The sequence below is a fragment of the Rhinichthys klamathensis genome, unplaced genomic scaffold (assembly GCF_029890125.1).
Source record: "Rhinichthys klamathensis goyatoka isolate OS25496 unplaced genomic scaffold, OSU_Roscu_1.1 h1tg000005l_1, whole genome shotgun sequence".
NCBI lineage: Eukaryota > Metazoa > Chordata > Actinopteri > Cypriniformes > Leuciscidae > Rhinichthys > Rhinichthys klamathensis.
The window spans coordinates 434,856-453,450 of record NW_026606558.1 but is presented as its reverse complement, the minus strand read 5'-3'; the positions used below and the strand labels follow the sequence as shown (position 1 = coordinate 453,450).

The window sequence follows — 18,595 nt, the reverse complement described above, 5'->3', positions numbered from 1 at the left end:
AATGTAAAACATTGACATATAAGAAAGGAATACAAGCCTGGAAGTCATATAAATGTAACAAAATGTTGAAAGTCATAATATATATATATATATATATATATTAATAAATATATATAGTGCTGTGCAAAAGACTAGTGCTGTGTAAAAGGCCATCACCAGCTTTTTTGTTTTAGCAATGTTTTAATGACCTCTCTTTATTAAGATACAAACAGAAAATACAGGAAATATGTACACAAAAAGTAAAAAAAAAAAAAAAAATCAGACCAAAATGGCTTCTTTAAGCAAAAATCATTATTTAGTGTGACCTCCTGGACTTGTTTCTCAAAGAAGAAACTCTCAGAAACTTCCTATCAGATTTTGAAACTTTTCTTGTTCTTCCAGTCCTTTTCCATTCCATTTAGGTTTAAGAGAAATACTTGCCACTTTAGCCTGTAGAAGCCATGTTTTTTAATATTGCATACAAATAACCTGTATTTTCTGGTCATATTCCAATAAAGAGACTGTGAAATAATTATATATGGTCATTATACCATTGCTAAAACAACATCTAATGGTGGCCTAAGACTTTTACACAGTACTGTATATATGTATTCCTAGATAGGTGTACTTTATTAGGTACACCTTTCTAGTATCGGGTTGGTCCCCCTTTTGCCTTCAGAACTGCCTTACTACTTCATCATGGCATAGATTAAACAAGGTACTTGAAACATTCCTCAGGGATTTTGGTCCATATTGACATGAGCATCACACAGTTGCTGCAGATTTGTCGGCTCCACATCCATGATGTGAATCTCTTGTTCCACCACATCCCAAAGCTGCTCTATTGGATTGAGATCTGGTGCCTGTGGAAGCCATTTGAGTACAGTGAACTCATTGTCATGTTCAAGAAACCAGTTCGAAACCTACAAAATCATAAATTAGATTTGACAGAAAGCAAAACTCAGGCCTCAATGCTTAGTTTTATCTATACTTCTGTCTTCAAACTTCTGTCTTTTAATCTGTGCTTCTGTCTTCTGTCTCAGTATTGGCACAGCAGGACTGGCAGTACAGGTCGTAGGCAGCAACTGGCCAAAACCGCACTACACACTGCTCATTACGGGCTTGTGTCGCTTTCGTGTGACCCAGCTGCTTAGAGAGAGACCTTTCCCCATGGCAGAGGTGGAACAGCTAGACAAACTGGAGCAGTACACAGAGGGAGATCCGGCTGTTGGAGAGCTGGGAGAGCTGGCACAGAGGTTCTATCAGGCCGCTGTACAGGTCAGCAGTGTTTGTGCTGTGATTCTGTTAACAGTCTATAAAAATAACTTTTTCCACAAGTCACAGATATTATTCACTTGATTCACCTGTGTATAATATAAGATTAAGTAAGATTTTGTAAATGTTTTTGAAAGACGTCTCTGCTCACCAAGGCTGCATTTATTTGACCAAAAATAAACAGATCAAAGTAACTGTTTAATATTTAAAAAAAAAAATGTATTCCTGTGATGGCAAAACTGAATTTTCAGCATCATTACTCCAGTCTTCAGTGTCACATGATCCTTCAGATATCCTTCACGACCCTTCTAATATGGCGCTCAAGAAACGTTGCTTGTTACAACCAGTCAAAAGACGATGATAATTCTTTTTGTAAAAACCATGATACTTTAAAAAAAATTTGAAATAGAAATCTTTTGTAACATAAATGTCTTTACTGTCACTTTTGATTCAATTTAATATGGATGCTTGTTTCCACCATGGAATAAAAAATAAAAAAGGAAATTACGACTTTTTATCTCACAATTCTGACTTTTTTCTCTCGCAGTTGCGAGTTTACGTCTTGCAATTTTTACTTTTTTTCTTAGAATTGTGTGATATAAAGTCACAATTGTGTGTTATAAAGTCAGAATTGTGAGATATAAACTCGCAATTCTGAGAAAAAAAGTATTTTATTTCCTCAGAATTGGACTTTATAACATGCAATTGCGAGTTTATATCTCACAATTCTCAAAACATGCGATTTAAATTCACAATTGTGAGTTCATATCTTGCAATTCTGAATCTCTCACAGTTGTGAGATAAAAGTCAGAATTGTGATTATCTTTTAATTTTTTTTTCTGTGGCGGAAACAAGCTTCCATAATTACATGCGTCTATGCTGAATAAATGTATTAATTTCCTTCAAAAAAAAAATCTTACTGACCCCAATTTTTTAATGGTAGTGTGTGTATATATATATATATATATATATATATATATATATATATATATATATATATATATATTAATAGTAGTATATGTATTTAATTAATTAATGAATTAAATATTTTTTTTATTTACCTACTTTTACCAATTACCTCTTTGAGGAATGATAACCAACATTAGAATTTGATACATTTTTTGATAAATTCAAATAATGGTAATTGATGGCAGTCAAAGTTTTCAGAAAATATAAATGCTAAAGATATGTTTAAAAAAAAAAAAATCAAAGACATCCTTTTTTCATGACTGAAGAAAAGATGAATGGAATTGTGAGTGTTTTTCTCTTTTGGCACCAATCATCTATACAATGAGTCATCATTTAAACTGAATGAATATAAAGGCTTCATTCTTTGCCAAATGATACAGAATGATTCATTGCATGTAGGCTTTTCATTCAGTGTATTGACCGTGTTCTCTGGCCTCTCTTTGTCCAGCTGGTTGGGATGTTGGACATGTCTGTGCCTGTGGTGGCTAAACTCCGGCGTCTGTTGGACAGTCTGCCTAGAGAAACCCTACCAGATGTCCTGGCCTCCATGATCCGCACTTCCAACAAAGAGAAACTGCAGGTGCGACAGTAATAAGGGTTATTGTGCACAGTTCTAGAGTCAGTATGAATGACCTAGTCCTAGTGTGATCATGCACCATGTTTAAACCTAAACAATAAAAAAAAAAATGTTTTCTGTCAGGTGCTGGATGCAGTAGACTTGGAGGAACGGTTTAAGAAGGCCCTTCCTCTGCTCACCAGACAAATTGAGGGGCTCAAGTTACTGCAAAAGACACGCAAACTCAGACCTGATGATGACAAAAGGGTAGGCCAACATTTGTTTCTCTTTCTGGCTGCACAGTCACCTTCCTCCACAACTTCCTGCTCTATCACAGAGTTCTTCTCCTTTCTCCTAGGTGCTGGCCATCCGTAAAGGTGGTGTGTTCCCAGGTCGTCAGTTCTCGCTGGATGACGAGGTGGAAGATGAAGATGGTGATGACAATGTTTTGCTGGAGAAGAAGGTGAAGGCGGCAGCTATGCCAGAAGCTGCACTGCGCGTGTGTCTCAAGGAGCTCAGGCGGTATGTACTGGTAATTTCAGATGAAACCACATTTCACAGTTGCCTACGCACCAGACAGCAAGGGACTTTTTGCAGTTGTTTTTAGACTGATTAAAATGAAGTCATTATCTTTACAGTTTAATCATTATTTTAATTAATGGCACATTCATATAAGAATTCATATAAGAATTCCTTTGTTCCTGTATCTGTACGAATGCTGAATAACAGTTTATCTTATTAATTTTAAATGTGTAAAGTCTTAAATCAACTGTTTCTTCTCTTTTTATATGTATATGCAGCAACATGTAGTCCAAAGCAAATTTCCTTTCGAGGACAATAAAGTATACTACTACTACTACTACTACTATACTACTATAAAGTATACTACTACATTCATGACTCCTCCTCCTGAGCTGCATCCCATCTGGATTTCTTCCTCATCTACCAAACATCTTTTTTGCCATAGATTAAAAAAGATGCCACAGTCCATGCCGGAGTATGCCCTCACCCGGAACTATCTGGAGATGATGGTAGAGCTGCCCTGGAGCAAGAGCACTACAGGTAAGAAAGATTTTTAAAATAAAATTAAATAAAATGTATTTGTATTTTTGCATACATGCATTTTTGTTTTTGGAGTGAAGTTTCCAAACACTGTTAAACACTAATGATTAATTATTACAACTATTATAAACTAACTATTATAAGCTATTATTAACTATTATTGCAACTAAACCTCAAATTATTATAGTAATATATTTTATATAATACTAAATATAAGTATGTAGCATTATATTATTAAATTAAGTCAAAGTATAGCATTATTTATTGTAGTATTTCTGTATGTTAATTACTCCATCCATACATAAATGTTTAAATTAAAAATTAGTAACTAATTGTTTAACAATTTGTAATTGTAGATATATTGTATATTTCTAAATGACCTATGCTAATGTTTTACCAATGTTTTGTACACTACAGTTCAAAAGTTTTGGGTCGGTAAGATTTTTAAATGTTTTTGAAAGAAATCTCTCATGCTCATAAAGGCTGCATTTATTTGATCAAAAATATAGTAAAACAGTAATTTTATGACAATTAAGAAAAACTGTTTTCTATTTTGATGTTTTTAAATGTAATTTAAAAACTCCAGTCATTACTTCAGTCTTCAGTGTCACATTATCATTTTGAAATCATTCTAATATGCTGATTTTGGTGCTTTAGAAACATTTATTATTATTATCAATGTTGAAAACAGTTGGGCTGCTTAATATTTTTTAAAAGGTGATGCATTTTTTCCAGGATGCTGTGATCAATAGAACGTTCAAAAGAACAGCAGTTATTTGAAATATAAATATTCTGTAACATTATGAATATTACAACTCTTCATTTTTATTTAATTTAATGTCATTTGTGAATAAAAGTATTAGTGTATTCATAAAAAAAACTGACCCCAATTTTTGAACTGTAGCGTATATATACACTAAATGCATAATAAACTTTTTGAAAATTAATTTAAAGAAATGTAATAGTTTAATAAAATTTTCAGTAAAAAAAAAAAAGTTGTCTTGAGATATCCTCCAAAATATTTTTAATTGTTGATAACATCTTTGTAACTTTTAATTAAGCTTTTCATGTAAAATCAATCGGAGAGTTTGCTTACACTGCTTAGCCATCAGCAGAGGGAGACTCTTACCTAATTTTGTGAATGAATTACTTTTGAGGCATTTGAGCTGTTTACACGTGTTATTCTTGTCATGTTGTTCATGGCCACATGAGGGACTCTGAGAACTCCAGTACAGTACATGATCTTGGCAAGCATAGCTAGAGTGTTGAACCATATGTTGAGAAGCATTAAAAACCTTTCTATTCATTCATTTTCTGTGTTTTGTTTTCTATTATTATCTCATGTGCATGATTGCAGCTATTTCTTTTTGTTTTACCAATTTTACTGGCACACTTAAAGTCATGTAAAAAAGTGTATGCATTACCTACTATCCTAAGCTTATAGCTTGCCTTGAAATAGGATCTCTGACTATCTACGAAGGGCTCAAACAAACATGCGCATGTGATTGAATGCTCTCATACACACACCTCTGAATTTCCCTTGCTAAATGTGTTACAGACCTTGGGGCTGGAATTCTGCTGGGAAAGTCTCATGTACATGAAGTGCATTTCACAGTCTTTTAAGCTCGGCACTCAAGGGTGGGACAGCATTAGAAGAAAACTGATTTAGTGGTTTATATCAGTGTCTGAAAGCTGGGAATAGAGAGGTCTGCCCTTACAGGAATGTTCTCCTGTAAATGAAGAATTAGACAATTCATGATTTGTGAGATCCATAAAGAAAATTCTGTGCCCAGTTTAAGTTTACTTTATGAGACAGCTGCACATATGTCTGTATCTTATTACATGAGGTAGTGGAGATGCATATGTCTTTGATAAAATACTCACATTCCTTTCCCAAATTTTACATCATGCGTGCAATCAAGGGCTACAATAACTGTTTAGGGTCTGCAAGATGTTTTTGAAAAAATGTCTTGTGTGTTGACCAAGGCTGCATTTATTTAATCAAAAATACAGTAAAAAGTGTAATATTGTAAAATATTAATATAATTTAAAATAACTTTTCTATTTTAATTTATTTTAATATAATTTATTCCTTTGAATTTTGAGTCTTCAGTGTCACATGATTCTTCAGAAATCATTTTAATATGCTGATTAGGTGCTCAAGAAACATTTCATATTATAATAAATGCTGAAAACAGTTGTGCTGCTTAATATTTTTGTTGAAACCGTGATACATCTGTTTTTGATAAAAAGTCCAAAAAGTCCATTTATTTGGATCTTTTGTAACATTGTAATTGTCTTTAGTGTCACTTTTGATTAATGCAATGCATCCTTTCTGCATAAAAGTATTCATTTCTTAAAAAAAAAAAATCTTAACTCCTATAACATGTTTCATTGTTATCTACTTAGATTGCCTGGACATCCGTGCAGCGCGGGTGCTCTTGGATAATGATCACTATGCCATGGAGAAGCTGAAGAGGAGGGTGCTGGAGTATCTGGCTGTGCGGCAGCTCAAGAGTACCCTTAAGGGGCCCATACTGTGTTTTGTAGGACCCCCCGGTGTGGGAAAGACCAGCGTTGGGCGTTCCATCGCTCGCACACTGGGTCGAGAGTTCCACCGCATCGCCTTGGGGGGAGTCTGTGATCAGTCTGACATCCGTGGCCACAGGTAAGAGGTCAAAGAGGTCATCATAATGGTAGGAGCCTCAAAGTCTGATCTTCAAACAGGCATGGTACATGATACATATAGTCTCAGGCCCTGTCCACACGGAGACGCGTTTTGGGACACTGAAACCGCTATTTTTTGAAACCGGGTCCCAGGGTGGATAAATCTGAAACCGACACCCTTGCGTTTTCGTGTGTACTGCCAATCCGTATATTTTGTGAAACGATGATGTCATCACCCCACGTGTCGACTAGTCAGACAGTCACGTAACAGCAACAACAACTGCCGAATTGCTTGTATAATAATAATATAATATAATATAATATAATGCGGCAGAAACTACTGAGCCTCTTGTATTCCTTTATTTATTATTTACTTAAATGTATTTTTATTGAATTTATTTATTTAGGCCTACACTTTCTTTCGTATGCTATGGTGCAGGTCTGTTGTCCGATTAAGACATTTCGTATTTTGTAGGGAAGGGGATTTAAAGCAAAAATAAACGATCGATGGGAATTATTTGATTATAACGGCTATTCAAAAAACGCACCCCTCTAATGTTCCACTCCGACATTACATTTCTCTTATTGTAGGCCTATACGTGTTGTAGCCATTAAAGAAATGTATTTAGTTTAATATTTATGTTTAAATATGTTATTTTTTAACCTCTTAACCTTCTCCAGAGCGTCGGCGCACTGAAGCGTTTTTTTTTTTATTTAGTTCAAATATACTATCAGATTTAATGTTATACCTTGACAAACTATACATCATTAAAAAGATATAAGACTCAAGATTCAGTATTGGACCACTATTGTATTCTGAGAAACTTATAGTGACAGTAATGTCTTAATTTGTGTCAGGAGTTATGAAATGAAAAAAATGAGTCGATACCTTTAATATGAATTATGAGCGTCAGCCGGTCCATTCATAAAAAACACTCCGTGCTGTCGTCATGACAGCGATTCACAAAACAACGTCCCTGAGGGCTTTTAGCTCAACAATGTGCAGATGTGGAGAAATATTGATATATTCTCATAGATTCACATCATATTTATATAGACAGGAATAATATTTATTGAATTTATACCCAAATGCGTCGATGTAATCATAATGATCGCTTCTTACTGAGATGTGCTGTGTTTTCCATTCATACCAATAGCATGGGGGCGCTATTATGTCCAATAAAAGTCCATATATGGATCATGAAGAAGACCCATAGTCATGTGACATTCCAGGACGTCACTGAGTGATACAGAAAGTACAGAGATCGCTGTAACATGCAGATAAAGATGTTTTGAAGACAATAAACATGATTGCAATGATATTTGAGTTACCTGTGTTCTTCAAGCCATGCCAGGTATTTCATAATAATAGATTATATTTATAATGTAATGCTAATCGATATAGATTTCATCATCGTTCAGAACACTAAATAATACATTTTCTGTCTGATTTTTTTTTATCTGAAGCCAAGTTAGATCACAGAAGATTATTTAAAACACTAGACTTGCGTTATATAGTGAGTTTGGAGCGCAAACATAGTTTTAATCTCATAAATGGTCGTGTATTGATGGTGTGCTAAGCTAACATGCTAGCGAGCCCAGGCGCACCTGCCACGAGCAGTTATTGTTTTATGATTTTTTTCTAAATAGGAATGCTTACTGAAATGTTTCAGTGCATTTGATACCAGTTTCAAATATTTAGTGAGAACTTTGATAAAAGAAATTAGGGTTTGAAACCCTATGAATAGCTTGTGAATAGCCAGTCGTTAGTAGCTATAATGCAGACAAAAGAAATGCATATTTAGAGCCATAATAACCAGTCTGGAGAGGTGTAAATGTGTGCAGGGGAGACTGAGACTGAATGGGGCACCACAAAACAATAGAGACAATAGACTGAATAGATGACTCAGAAGATGACTAAACATCAGTTTGCTTATAGAGTCTAATCAAAATAAAGTAATTTGACATGATCTTGAAAAACATTTAACTAAATACAGAGCTTTATACTTATCATTTTCAGATTTTAAATATAAAATGGTCAGACATGTGGCTTTAGCTGCAGTGCATTTCTAGATTGCTCCAGGGCCAACTTCAATTTTATTTTCATGAAGATGTTTCATAAAAATAAATTTCTAATAACTTTACAAAATTTTGAAGCTATTTAAAATTGTTTTTTTCATTATGACAATAATTAATTCTACATTTACAATAAACAACCAGGTGTCAGCTTTCAAATGAGATCATACTTGTGCTTTTAGTGCAAAGGGTTCATGAACTGTATCTGTTTCAGTTTGTGTATGTCATTTCTGGGGATTTTTCAAAAGTGGGCTTGAAGCTTAACAGGTTAATCTATGTTGATTATGAAAAGTGAACCGCATGCATGAGTAGGATGTAATAAGATGCGCAATATATCGGGAGACCTAATTTTAACCACATTAAGTTTTGTTTTGTATAAAGCCTTTCTTTAAAGTGAATTTCGTTTTTGTATAAATTGTCTCTTAATTTTAATCAATGTTTCATCAACCAGTTACCTGGATTTAATAAATAAGAAGCAAATATAGGCTATAGCAGACAATATAATCAGGACGGACGCGCCAGCGCGATATAACTTGCATTGCTCGTGAACTGGAGCTCGTCTCATAAATGAACCGAAACTCAGAATTATATAGAAAGCTTGAAATGTCTACGTTTAAACAACATCGAACAACAATTCAAAATGAAAAGAAACAGATAACTCTCTCTTATATCCTAATCCGTATGAAGTGCATTAGCCTACTCCATAGGCGCGTTCACAATACTGCGAAGTGGCGAGTCACCAACTTCATCTTTTCAGTCAAGAATGACACAGAAAACACTAGTTTATTAATAAACAATTAAAATGTCTATATTTGACACATTTGTTACTTTTGCCGGTTCTTTGTGGCACCTGAGTCCGCTAACTAATCGAATATCGTGACTCCCTATTTTGTACCAGGCAATTTATGGTTGTTCAATAAAGTTCTTGGTAAAAAAAGAAGAAAAGAAAAGAAGCAACTGCGCCTAATATTATTGTAGCCTAGTATTTATTTTACTGTCTATAGTAGCCTACAGCGCACAAGGTTTTATGCGCATGCGCAAGTCTTCTTCTCGCATTTTTAGTGTATCTCTATGGCAGAATTACAGCGCCATATACTGGTCTGGGATGTATACTACATCGTTTTGAGTCGGTTTCAGTGGTTTCGTGTGTACGCAGATATTTTTCGAGACGTCGCCGCGTTTATGGACTTTTTTTTAGAACGAGGAAAAAAAACATCGGATAGGGAAAGCTCTGGCTTCGTGTGGATGTGGCCTCAGTGTCAGACTGCTTTGAGGAAGAAACTGTAGTTGGTCATTATACATGCAGGTCAAGTCCTTTTGTCAGCTGTTCTTGGCCAGAATAAGCTGTGTGGACCAGACTTCATGCTTGTTGTCAAAAGTCTGACTGCACGAAAAATACACACTGCCGTGCAAAAGTTTGAGGTCTGTAACATTCTTTAAATGTTTTTGAAAAGAATTATGTTATGCTCAACAAGGCTGCAATTATTTGATAAAAAAAAAACAGAAAGATTAGTAATATTGCGAAAAAATTATTACATTTTAAAAATAACTGTAATCCTATAGTCATCATTACTAGCCTTATGTGTCACATATCCTTCAGAAATCATTCTAATATGCTGATTTGGTGCTCATAAAATAGTTGTTGCTTAATATTTTTGTGTAAACGGTGATACATTTTTTCAGGATTCTTTGATGAATAGATGTTCAAAAGAACAGTATTACCATTACCATTTAAAAGTCTTCACTGTCACTTTGTCACAATTTAATGCATCCTTGCTGAATAAAAGTATTAATTTCTTTCTTACAAAAAAACCCATAATGACCTTAAACTTGTATACTATATAAACAAAAAAGGCTATATTTCCACCACATTGCTAAAACCCTGTGACCCAACCCTCATGTTACTGTGATTAACCCAGGTGTTACGTTACTAATCCAAGATCCTTCAGACGTTTAAACCTCAAGCTATTCAAGCTTTGTTTTGCAATCAAATGGTGAGTCATAGCCAACATGTGAAGCATGCAGTTATATAGATGTGTCAGATTAAGGTGTGAGGCAATGATGAACCCACCAAAGAGACGTGATGTAGTGACCCTTCACTGACGAGAGAAACTTTAAACCTTGACCTGCATTGTGATTTCTTTTGATGTTCCCTTTGATCTCTTGTCACTATAGAAACTAGAAGGTGATAACATCATGACACCCTGCAGGCCAGGACGAGCCTCTGTGTTTTCTGATTGGTCAATGTCAAACTTCACACTCTCCTACGGAAAATGTGTCCTCTTACGAGACCTTTCCCCATAAACTCTGCATTTGTCTCTTCACATCACAACACATTTCTTTAAAAGAGTCTGCATTAGTTTACTACAGTGGATTGTTTAAAGTTTAATGACAGTCTTACACCCCCTAATGACTGTAATTAGGGCGCAACTCCATCCTGTCTGTCTTTGTATCCTGCCTATTTGGTAGTTCAGTAGGACGAAATGCTACAGTTTACTGGTTTTGACCCCATCAGATGCACTCAAGCGCCATCCAGCAACATTGTCAAGACGTTATTCATTTAATTTTTTTTTTGATCAGCTACTCAGCCCACCAATTATGTTCCAGGAGCAGGAACACCTACTGACAACCAATAGTACAGCGACCTGAATAGAACTTCATCAAAACAGTTGCAAGATTGTGATCTTTTTTTTTTTTTTTTTTTGCACACCTCAGTCCTGATACAGATCTTTTTTTACTATTCCACTCCATCTTTTACCTCTCCCTCTCGCAATTTTTTCCCCCAATCCAACTTTATCTCCATGTGTCTTCGTCCTCAGACGCACGTACGTAGGTAGCATGCCTGGCCGCATTATAAATGGACTGAAGACTGTTGGGGTAAACAACCCTGTCTTTTTATTGGATGAGGTGGACAAACTTGGGAAGAGCCTACAGGGAGATCCTGCTGCCGCCCTGCTGGAGGTGAGAGAAACTACATCTAGGTTACAGTACTGCTACTTGCCTTGTATTGACCACAGTCTCACACTACAAGAAACTCTTAATACATACATAAAAAAGTCAAACCATAGGGAACTATAAAAATAAAGTTTGCCTGGATGGATGGATGGATGAAGGGAAGGATGAAAAGAAGGAAGCATGGATAGAGGATGGAAGGCTGGATGTATAAATGTTTAAGGCCAAAAAAAGTTTTAAAAGGCACTCGAGGGCAATATTGGCCTTATATACGGTAAGTGGATGGATAGATGTACTGTGAAATGATTTCAAATTGAAAAACTTGAGATGGAATAGTGTTAAACCGACAGATATTTCTGACAGGGCAGGTCACTCTGTTCCAGTAGGGTATTACCCAGACTCACTGCATGACATATGCCAGGATACTGAAAGAAAAAGTATTTTAAAAATGTGTTCATGTGTGGTCTACAAGATCATTTTGCTTGCATACCATAGGTTGTATTTTGTTGTACTAGTTTCTGTACACAAGATCACATACACATCACCATTTGCATACACTTGAATACACATGAGCCAGTTTGTTTCCACTGAGATAAATATCCAAATATTGTCCATGCATGCTCTGAACATCTTTGTATCTGATCTTATCTCTTGGCATGACGTACTTTTACAATAATTCAGAGGGAGAGAAATGTATCTTACAATTTCACCAGAGATCAGCAGTCTGCATCGTGTAATCAGAAGATCGCCACTCAAAAATCATCCAGGGAGTGACGTTCATCTCCTACTGTAAAGCATGTGACCCCTTTCATTGAGGTTCAGATAGGATCAGGAGATAGGAAAGTTCATCACAGGGCGGACACGACCTGACAACAAACTGCAGAAAGCTCGGTGATATAGTTTGTCACTGGCTGAGAGTATACACGCTTTATTTAGGGCAGCATTTCAAAATAAATATTTGAAAGACGATTGTTTATAGCTATAACGATCTTGTTTTAAACCCTTAACCCTGAGTATTAAAATTCGGCACATAACTCATCTCATGTGTCATACCTCATGGTGCATCTCGGAGAGGTGTTATTACTTGACTAAAGGCCCGTTCACACAAAGGCTCATTCATCCACTGGAAAAAAAATCGCTCTGAAAAGTGATTCCAATGATATCGTTCGACTGCCATTATAGTAATAGTTGTGGTGTGGACTCTGCTGTTCTTTTAAATTAAGAATGATTTTTAAAACTATATCTTTATTGTTATGGTTATAGTTATCGTCCTTGGTGTGAATGCTTCTTAAACAATCAAGACTTACGTAATCCTTTTTTTTTTTCCAGTTTAGTCAACTACACATATTTAATTAAACACAACCACAATGGTATATTTAAGGTGCTGTCACATTAGTGAAATTCTGTGGGCAAAAAGATCTATTGTCTGTTATCAATAGTTTAGTGATGTATGAAGCACAGCTCACACAGAAGTTACTTTCAAACCAAGCAGTGTTCTGTTGGTTAACGTGATGAATTCTCTTTCATTCTCTGATGAAAATCTACTTTGGAAAAACTTTCGCCCTCAAACAAAATCCCTGATTGCGCTGATTCCTGTTAAAAATGCTTGCGAGTTAGCAGTTTGAAACAGACTCAGTCAATGAATCAATCAAACCAGTTACTGACTCCTTCACTGAACAGCGAGTCATTTTGCAGATATGTCTGATTCAGAATAAACTGGGTATAATCAGGCCGTGTGTCCACCAAAGCGTTTTTAGCCATCTGAAAATTCCAGGCGCTCTTTTGAAATATTTTTCATAATAATATTGTGGTAGCCTGGAGATATCATATTGTATAGACGTGGATACTCAAAAGACCAGCAGTATTAACTTTTCCTTCATTGTTGTTGTACAATGAGAATGTGATGGTTGGTCGGTATGATATTTTTCCCGCCCCTCCTTAACTGTGATTGGACGGCAGGGTAAAAAACGTACAGATAAATGGTGTGTTCTATTTGTCCTTGGAAGTGGGGAATTCCTAGTTCCCAGTGGGAACTTTTAACTGGAATGCCCTCTCAAGTCCTCATGATCCTTGCGACTGGAAAACTCAGGGGAACTGCAACAACCCGGACTCCAATATGGCTGCTCAATGCATCAACCATAGTGAAACTCAGTGGTGCACACAGTACTATCCATCCTCTATTTGTGTACATGATACTTTGGCATTATCTGTGCAAAATGCAGCTTTTTTATGTATTTGTGTTCCGAAAGAGCAAGCATAGCAAAGGTTTGTCTGGATGCGTCCATCTTAGTGTGTCCTGGAACACGGTCAACTTGGGTGTGACGTCATTCCCAGCTCCGCCATCTCTCTTCTAAGGTAAATGGAATGCAGCAAAAGATTTTTTTAAAAATCGACTCTCGGCGGCTAGCAAAACAAGCCAAGCGCAATATTTAGCGTGGAGTAGACACTCTACTGGCTCCCATTGCAAACTATTGAAAAAAGACGGCTTGTGAAGAAATGCTTTGGTGAACACTCGCCCTTACCATGATAAAGTATACTTCAGATGCGTGAGGTATCAGTCAGTTTACTGATTGAATGTTGATTTGACAACATGTAATTAAAGATTAGTAATGGTGTTGTAAAAAAACATTAAAATATGGTTTTAATAAATTGGTTAATGTTTAGCATATTAATAACAGAGTGGAAGGGAAACTTTGTTTGGAACTGTATGGTGATATGTGAATCCTTAATAAAACAATAAATAATGACCGTGTTTGTTTTGTCGATGTACCATCAAGTGTTTATTCTAACAGAAGTGGTTTGAGGAGCCTGTTGCTATGGTTACCTCCTCAGGCCAGAGCAGTCAAAATCATGAGAATCATGATTGAATTATCAACAGTTCATCATGAGATCTATTTGATGTGCACGCTTTAACTTGTAAATCTAACTTTTGTGTTAATACCTAAATTTGTGCAAATCAACTGTGGTCATTTTCAGGTTCTGGACCCGGAGCAGAACCACAGCTTCACCGACCATTACCTCAACGTGCCATTTGACCTCTCGCAGGTCCTCTTCATTGCCACCGCAAACACCACGGCCACCATCCCCCCTGCCTTGCTGGACAGAATGGAGGTCCTCCAGGTGCCAGGTCAGAGTTCAATAGCGGACAAAAAAACACAGCAGGAAGTGGCGTTGATGATGTGACATTTTTAGTGATTAATTCCTGACTATTTTAACATTAAGTCTAACTCAATTAAGTCTATCCTACAACTGAGCAGATGGTTTTGTTGTTGAATACTTGATTAGTTGATTGTAATTTGTGTTCTGAATATCAGCATGTGTGTCTCATTAGGGTACATCCAGGAGGAGAAGGTAGAAATCGCCCATCGGCACCTGATCCCTCATCAGCTGGAGCAGCATGGGCTGACCCCGCAACAGCTCCAGATCCCACAGGACACCACACATGAGATCATCAGCAAGTATGCTGATACACACACACACACACACACACACACACGTTTTGTGTTCTAAAGAGGTTCAGGCTGATAACGGCACTTTTAACCCATGTGGAGGACAGAAAGACAAGACATTGTTCAGACAGGAGCAGTCATTGTCAATTAAGAACTTATCACACACACTAACAAATGAATCCCTCTCTCCATCCATACACTCGTATTCTGGTATTTGTGAGTTAACATGCCATATTCATTGACTCTGAATGGTTAATATATTGGTGATTATATGATCAACATGATCAGCAGAATTGAGTTTCTTTGTAATCACCAATAAATCCACTGTTACATAAATTAAAATGAATAAATACATAAATGCATATATATAAATATATAATGTATATTTATATATATATATATGTATAAAATAAATGAATGAATACATTTATAAAATTTATAGTGCTGTCAAATTGATTAACAACATCTAACATAAAAGTTTGTGTTTACATAATATATGTGTGTACTGTGTATATATTTTAAATCTATATATATCATATATATGTCTGTGTGTGTGCGTGTCTGTGTATATGTACAGTATACACACACACAGACATATATACAATATAATATATATATTATAAATGTAATAATATTTATATACACACACACATTATGTAAACACAAACTTTTATGTTAGATGCGATTAATCACAATTAATCGATTTGACAGCACTAAAAGTAAACGAAAATATAAACATAAACATAACAAAAATAGATAGCAAACTGAAAAAAAGGGCTGAAATTGTTTTTGCACAGCATTTCGAGTGGAATTAAATTGAGTAAATTTGAATGCATGTGCAATATATTTGAATGTGTACATTAAGGCTAGAAGGGAGCATAACATTTCAGAGAATGTAGCGTCTCACTGCTAAGAGAGATTATCAGGTGAAACAGGAACAGTGGGGCAGTTTAGGTCACAGCCGGAGTTTAGGTCTCCTCCTGTAAACTAGATCCTCTGCTGTCTCACGCTCTCCTTCAAAACCATATCTTAAGACAGGCTGCCAAACTTCTCTTCTAAAAGTCTGTAGTACACCAGGGATCGTCAATTAGAGACATTTGCACACCAAACTAATTAATTACCTCAGAGGTTGCTAATTTGGGGATGATTATCTGCTAAAAAGCAATCAATACATGGCCCCGGCCCAGCAGTGCCAGCAGTAAATGACAGAAAGATTTGTGTGTGAATGTGTTTGTAGGTACACACGGGAGGCAGGCGTGCGCTCTTTGGAGAGGAAGATCGGGGCCATCTGTCGAGCGGTGGCTGTGAAGGTCGCTGAAGGTCATAAGGTCTCTAGAGCAGAGTCCCCCACGGAGGAGCTTGCAGGTAAAAGTGGGATTTTTTTCATCTCACACATCATTGTAGTTTATAGCTGGAATTACAACAGCTCCCCCAGGCTCTGCTTCAGTCGTAGACTCTGGATTGATGGTAGTAGCCTTTGGGCAAAGATAAAACTGTGCGTCCCAGTGTGTTCTTGTCTTTGATGCATCCCGATGGCTATCTCCACCAACAGTGAAGTCTGATTGGATTAAAATACTGCACCACAATAGCTACACATTACATGGTAAGTATGTTCTGATTGGCTAGGATGACACTTTGTGCAGTATTTTGCTTTCTTTGAGAACAGGAACATGTACATGTTGCTGGAAACTAGGCTTGCTGTGATAGTCGGTGTTACTGTGTTCAGCCGCACACCGATTACATCACTTGCACAGCCCCCACACTGTTGTTTTGATTTTTTATAGTAATAAAAATAATTTAGTTCAGTTAGAGAACAGACACTACGATTAATTAAAAACTGAACACGTCTGCTCAAAGCAGTGCACAGATCAGCAGCAGGAGTAAGATTTATCACATGACTTGAGTGAGGCGAGCTGACTGACGAGACGATGGTGGAAGATTTGGTTTCAAAGTGAAATGTATAAGCACCTATTTGATAGGCGGCATTACCAATGGGAAAATGTCATCATCATCACATCCCTACTGGAAACATGTTGCATTACCTAACTACTAGTTAGTCGCGGAGCGGGCGTGTTAAGGAAACTTGGTGTCAAATTTTTAGTAATCAAAAAGCATGTCAAAGCAAGCTGCTTTGAAACAATATGTATTGTGAAAGCGCTATACACAAATAAAATAAATTTGAAAATTTGAATTGAATGTCTAATTAATTGAAATCATGAAACTAATACAATTATTGAACTTAGCCTATACAACATTTAATTAAAAAATTCTATGAAATGTTTTATTTTCTTACACCAATTCGGTGTTGTGTTTTTTCTAGTAATCAAATGAAGACGTAAAACATTCATTTAATTTCTTTTAATCATATGAAATTAAACAAACTTTTTGTCAAACAACGTGCTGCACAATGAGCTTTAGCCTACTGTTAAAATTAAAACATGAAAATAAAGTTTTGATTAGAGGTCGACCAATAGTGGATTTTACCGATACCGATATTTAGGTTTGACCATACATGCCGATAACCGATTAGTCAACCGATATTTTTTAAAATGGAAACTGGATTAAAAACAAACATAACACTCCAAGTAAAACAGTGCTGAACTGAAATGTGCTAAATGAAATAAATATATAAATATGAATATATTAAAATGAGAAGTTCTACAGAACAAACTCTACATGAATATAATTTAAACATTAAAATATTACAGGTCAAATATGTTTCTTTAGCTATAACTTATAAATGTATGTAAATTTCATAGGTAACACTTTGCAAGTCCCATTTGTTAACAAGGATGTATTAGCTAGCTTTCATGAACTATATGCATTATGCAATATACGTTTTTACTGCATGTATTAATATTTGAGCAATACAATTGTACCTTGATCTAAGGTAATAACAGATTAAATAAAAATTAAAACTCAATTTAAAATGTATTACTAAATGTTGAAATTAACAAACTAACAATAAATAATACTTCTACAACATTTATTAACCTTAGTTAATGCTAAAATTGGAATCTTATTGTAAAGTGTTACCATTTCATATAAATCCAAAGAGTCATGAAGATGAAGATGGCCATATTTAAATATTTACAGAGGCCAGACCTATATTACATGTATAGTCTCTCACTTTATTTGCTTCTATTTTAGAACACTTGATAATTATCTAATCAAAATAACAATATGTATTGTAGTGAAAAAAGAAAAGAAGAACTGAAATCGAATGCGTTTCTGATTTGTTTGTTTCTGTCGTCTGCATTAACATATCAATGTTGAGAAAGCAATCACGTCACTAGCTTTAAATATGCAATTTCGCCGGCTAATGAATGCAAAAAGTGACCAGCTGGATGCAAATAGATGGTAACAATTGCGACATTAAACATTTGGGTCACGTGTGCGTGTGTTTTGTCACATTGTTTTAATCGCTTCGCTTGAGGTAGCCACTACTAATGTTAGAGTCCTCACAGCCTCAGTCGACGGCAAACATACATCTGTTCTTTCTCTGCTAATGCAGCATCTAGTCAACAAATGAATTACTTTATAATGATATGGCAATATGTACTTTAGTGTTCTGTATTCATACTGTTTCGCTGTCGATGTTTTTAATGCG

General features: G+C 35.7%; 1 protein-coding gene across 1 annotated transcript in view; it reads left to right on the top strand.

Annotated features, from left to right (window-relative positions):
• lonp2 (lon peptidase 2, peroxisomal) overlaps window positions 1-18,595 on the top strand; it is a 28,927-nt gene that overhangs the window by 718 nt on the left and 9,614 nt on the right. Inside the window, exons 2-11 of the mRNA XM_056254105.1 lie at window positions 1,023-1,257; window positions 2,672-2,803; window positions 2,924-3,046; window positions 3,138-3,301; window positions 3,747-3,841; window positions 6,251-6,509; window positions 11,404-11,545; window positions 14,513-14,663; window positions 14,868-14,994; window positions 16,223-16,350. Coding sequence (XP_056110080.1) covers window positions 1,023-1,257; window positions 2,672-2,803; window positions 2,924-3,046; window positions 3,138-3,301; window positions 3,747-3,841; window positions 6,251-6,509; window positions 11,404-11,545; window positions 14,513-14,663; window positions 14,868-14,994; window positions 16,223-16,350 — 1,556 coding nt within the window. The remainder of the gene's footprint in view (window positions 1-1,022; window positions 1,258-2,671; window positions 2,804-2,923; window positions 3,047-3,137; window positions 3,302-3,746; window positions 3,842-6,250; window positions 6,510-11,403; window positions 11,546-14,512; window positions 14,664-14,867; window positions 14,995-16,222; window positions 16,351-18,595) is intronic.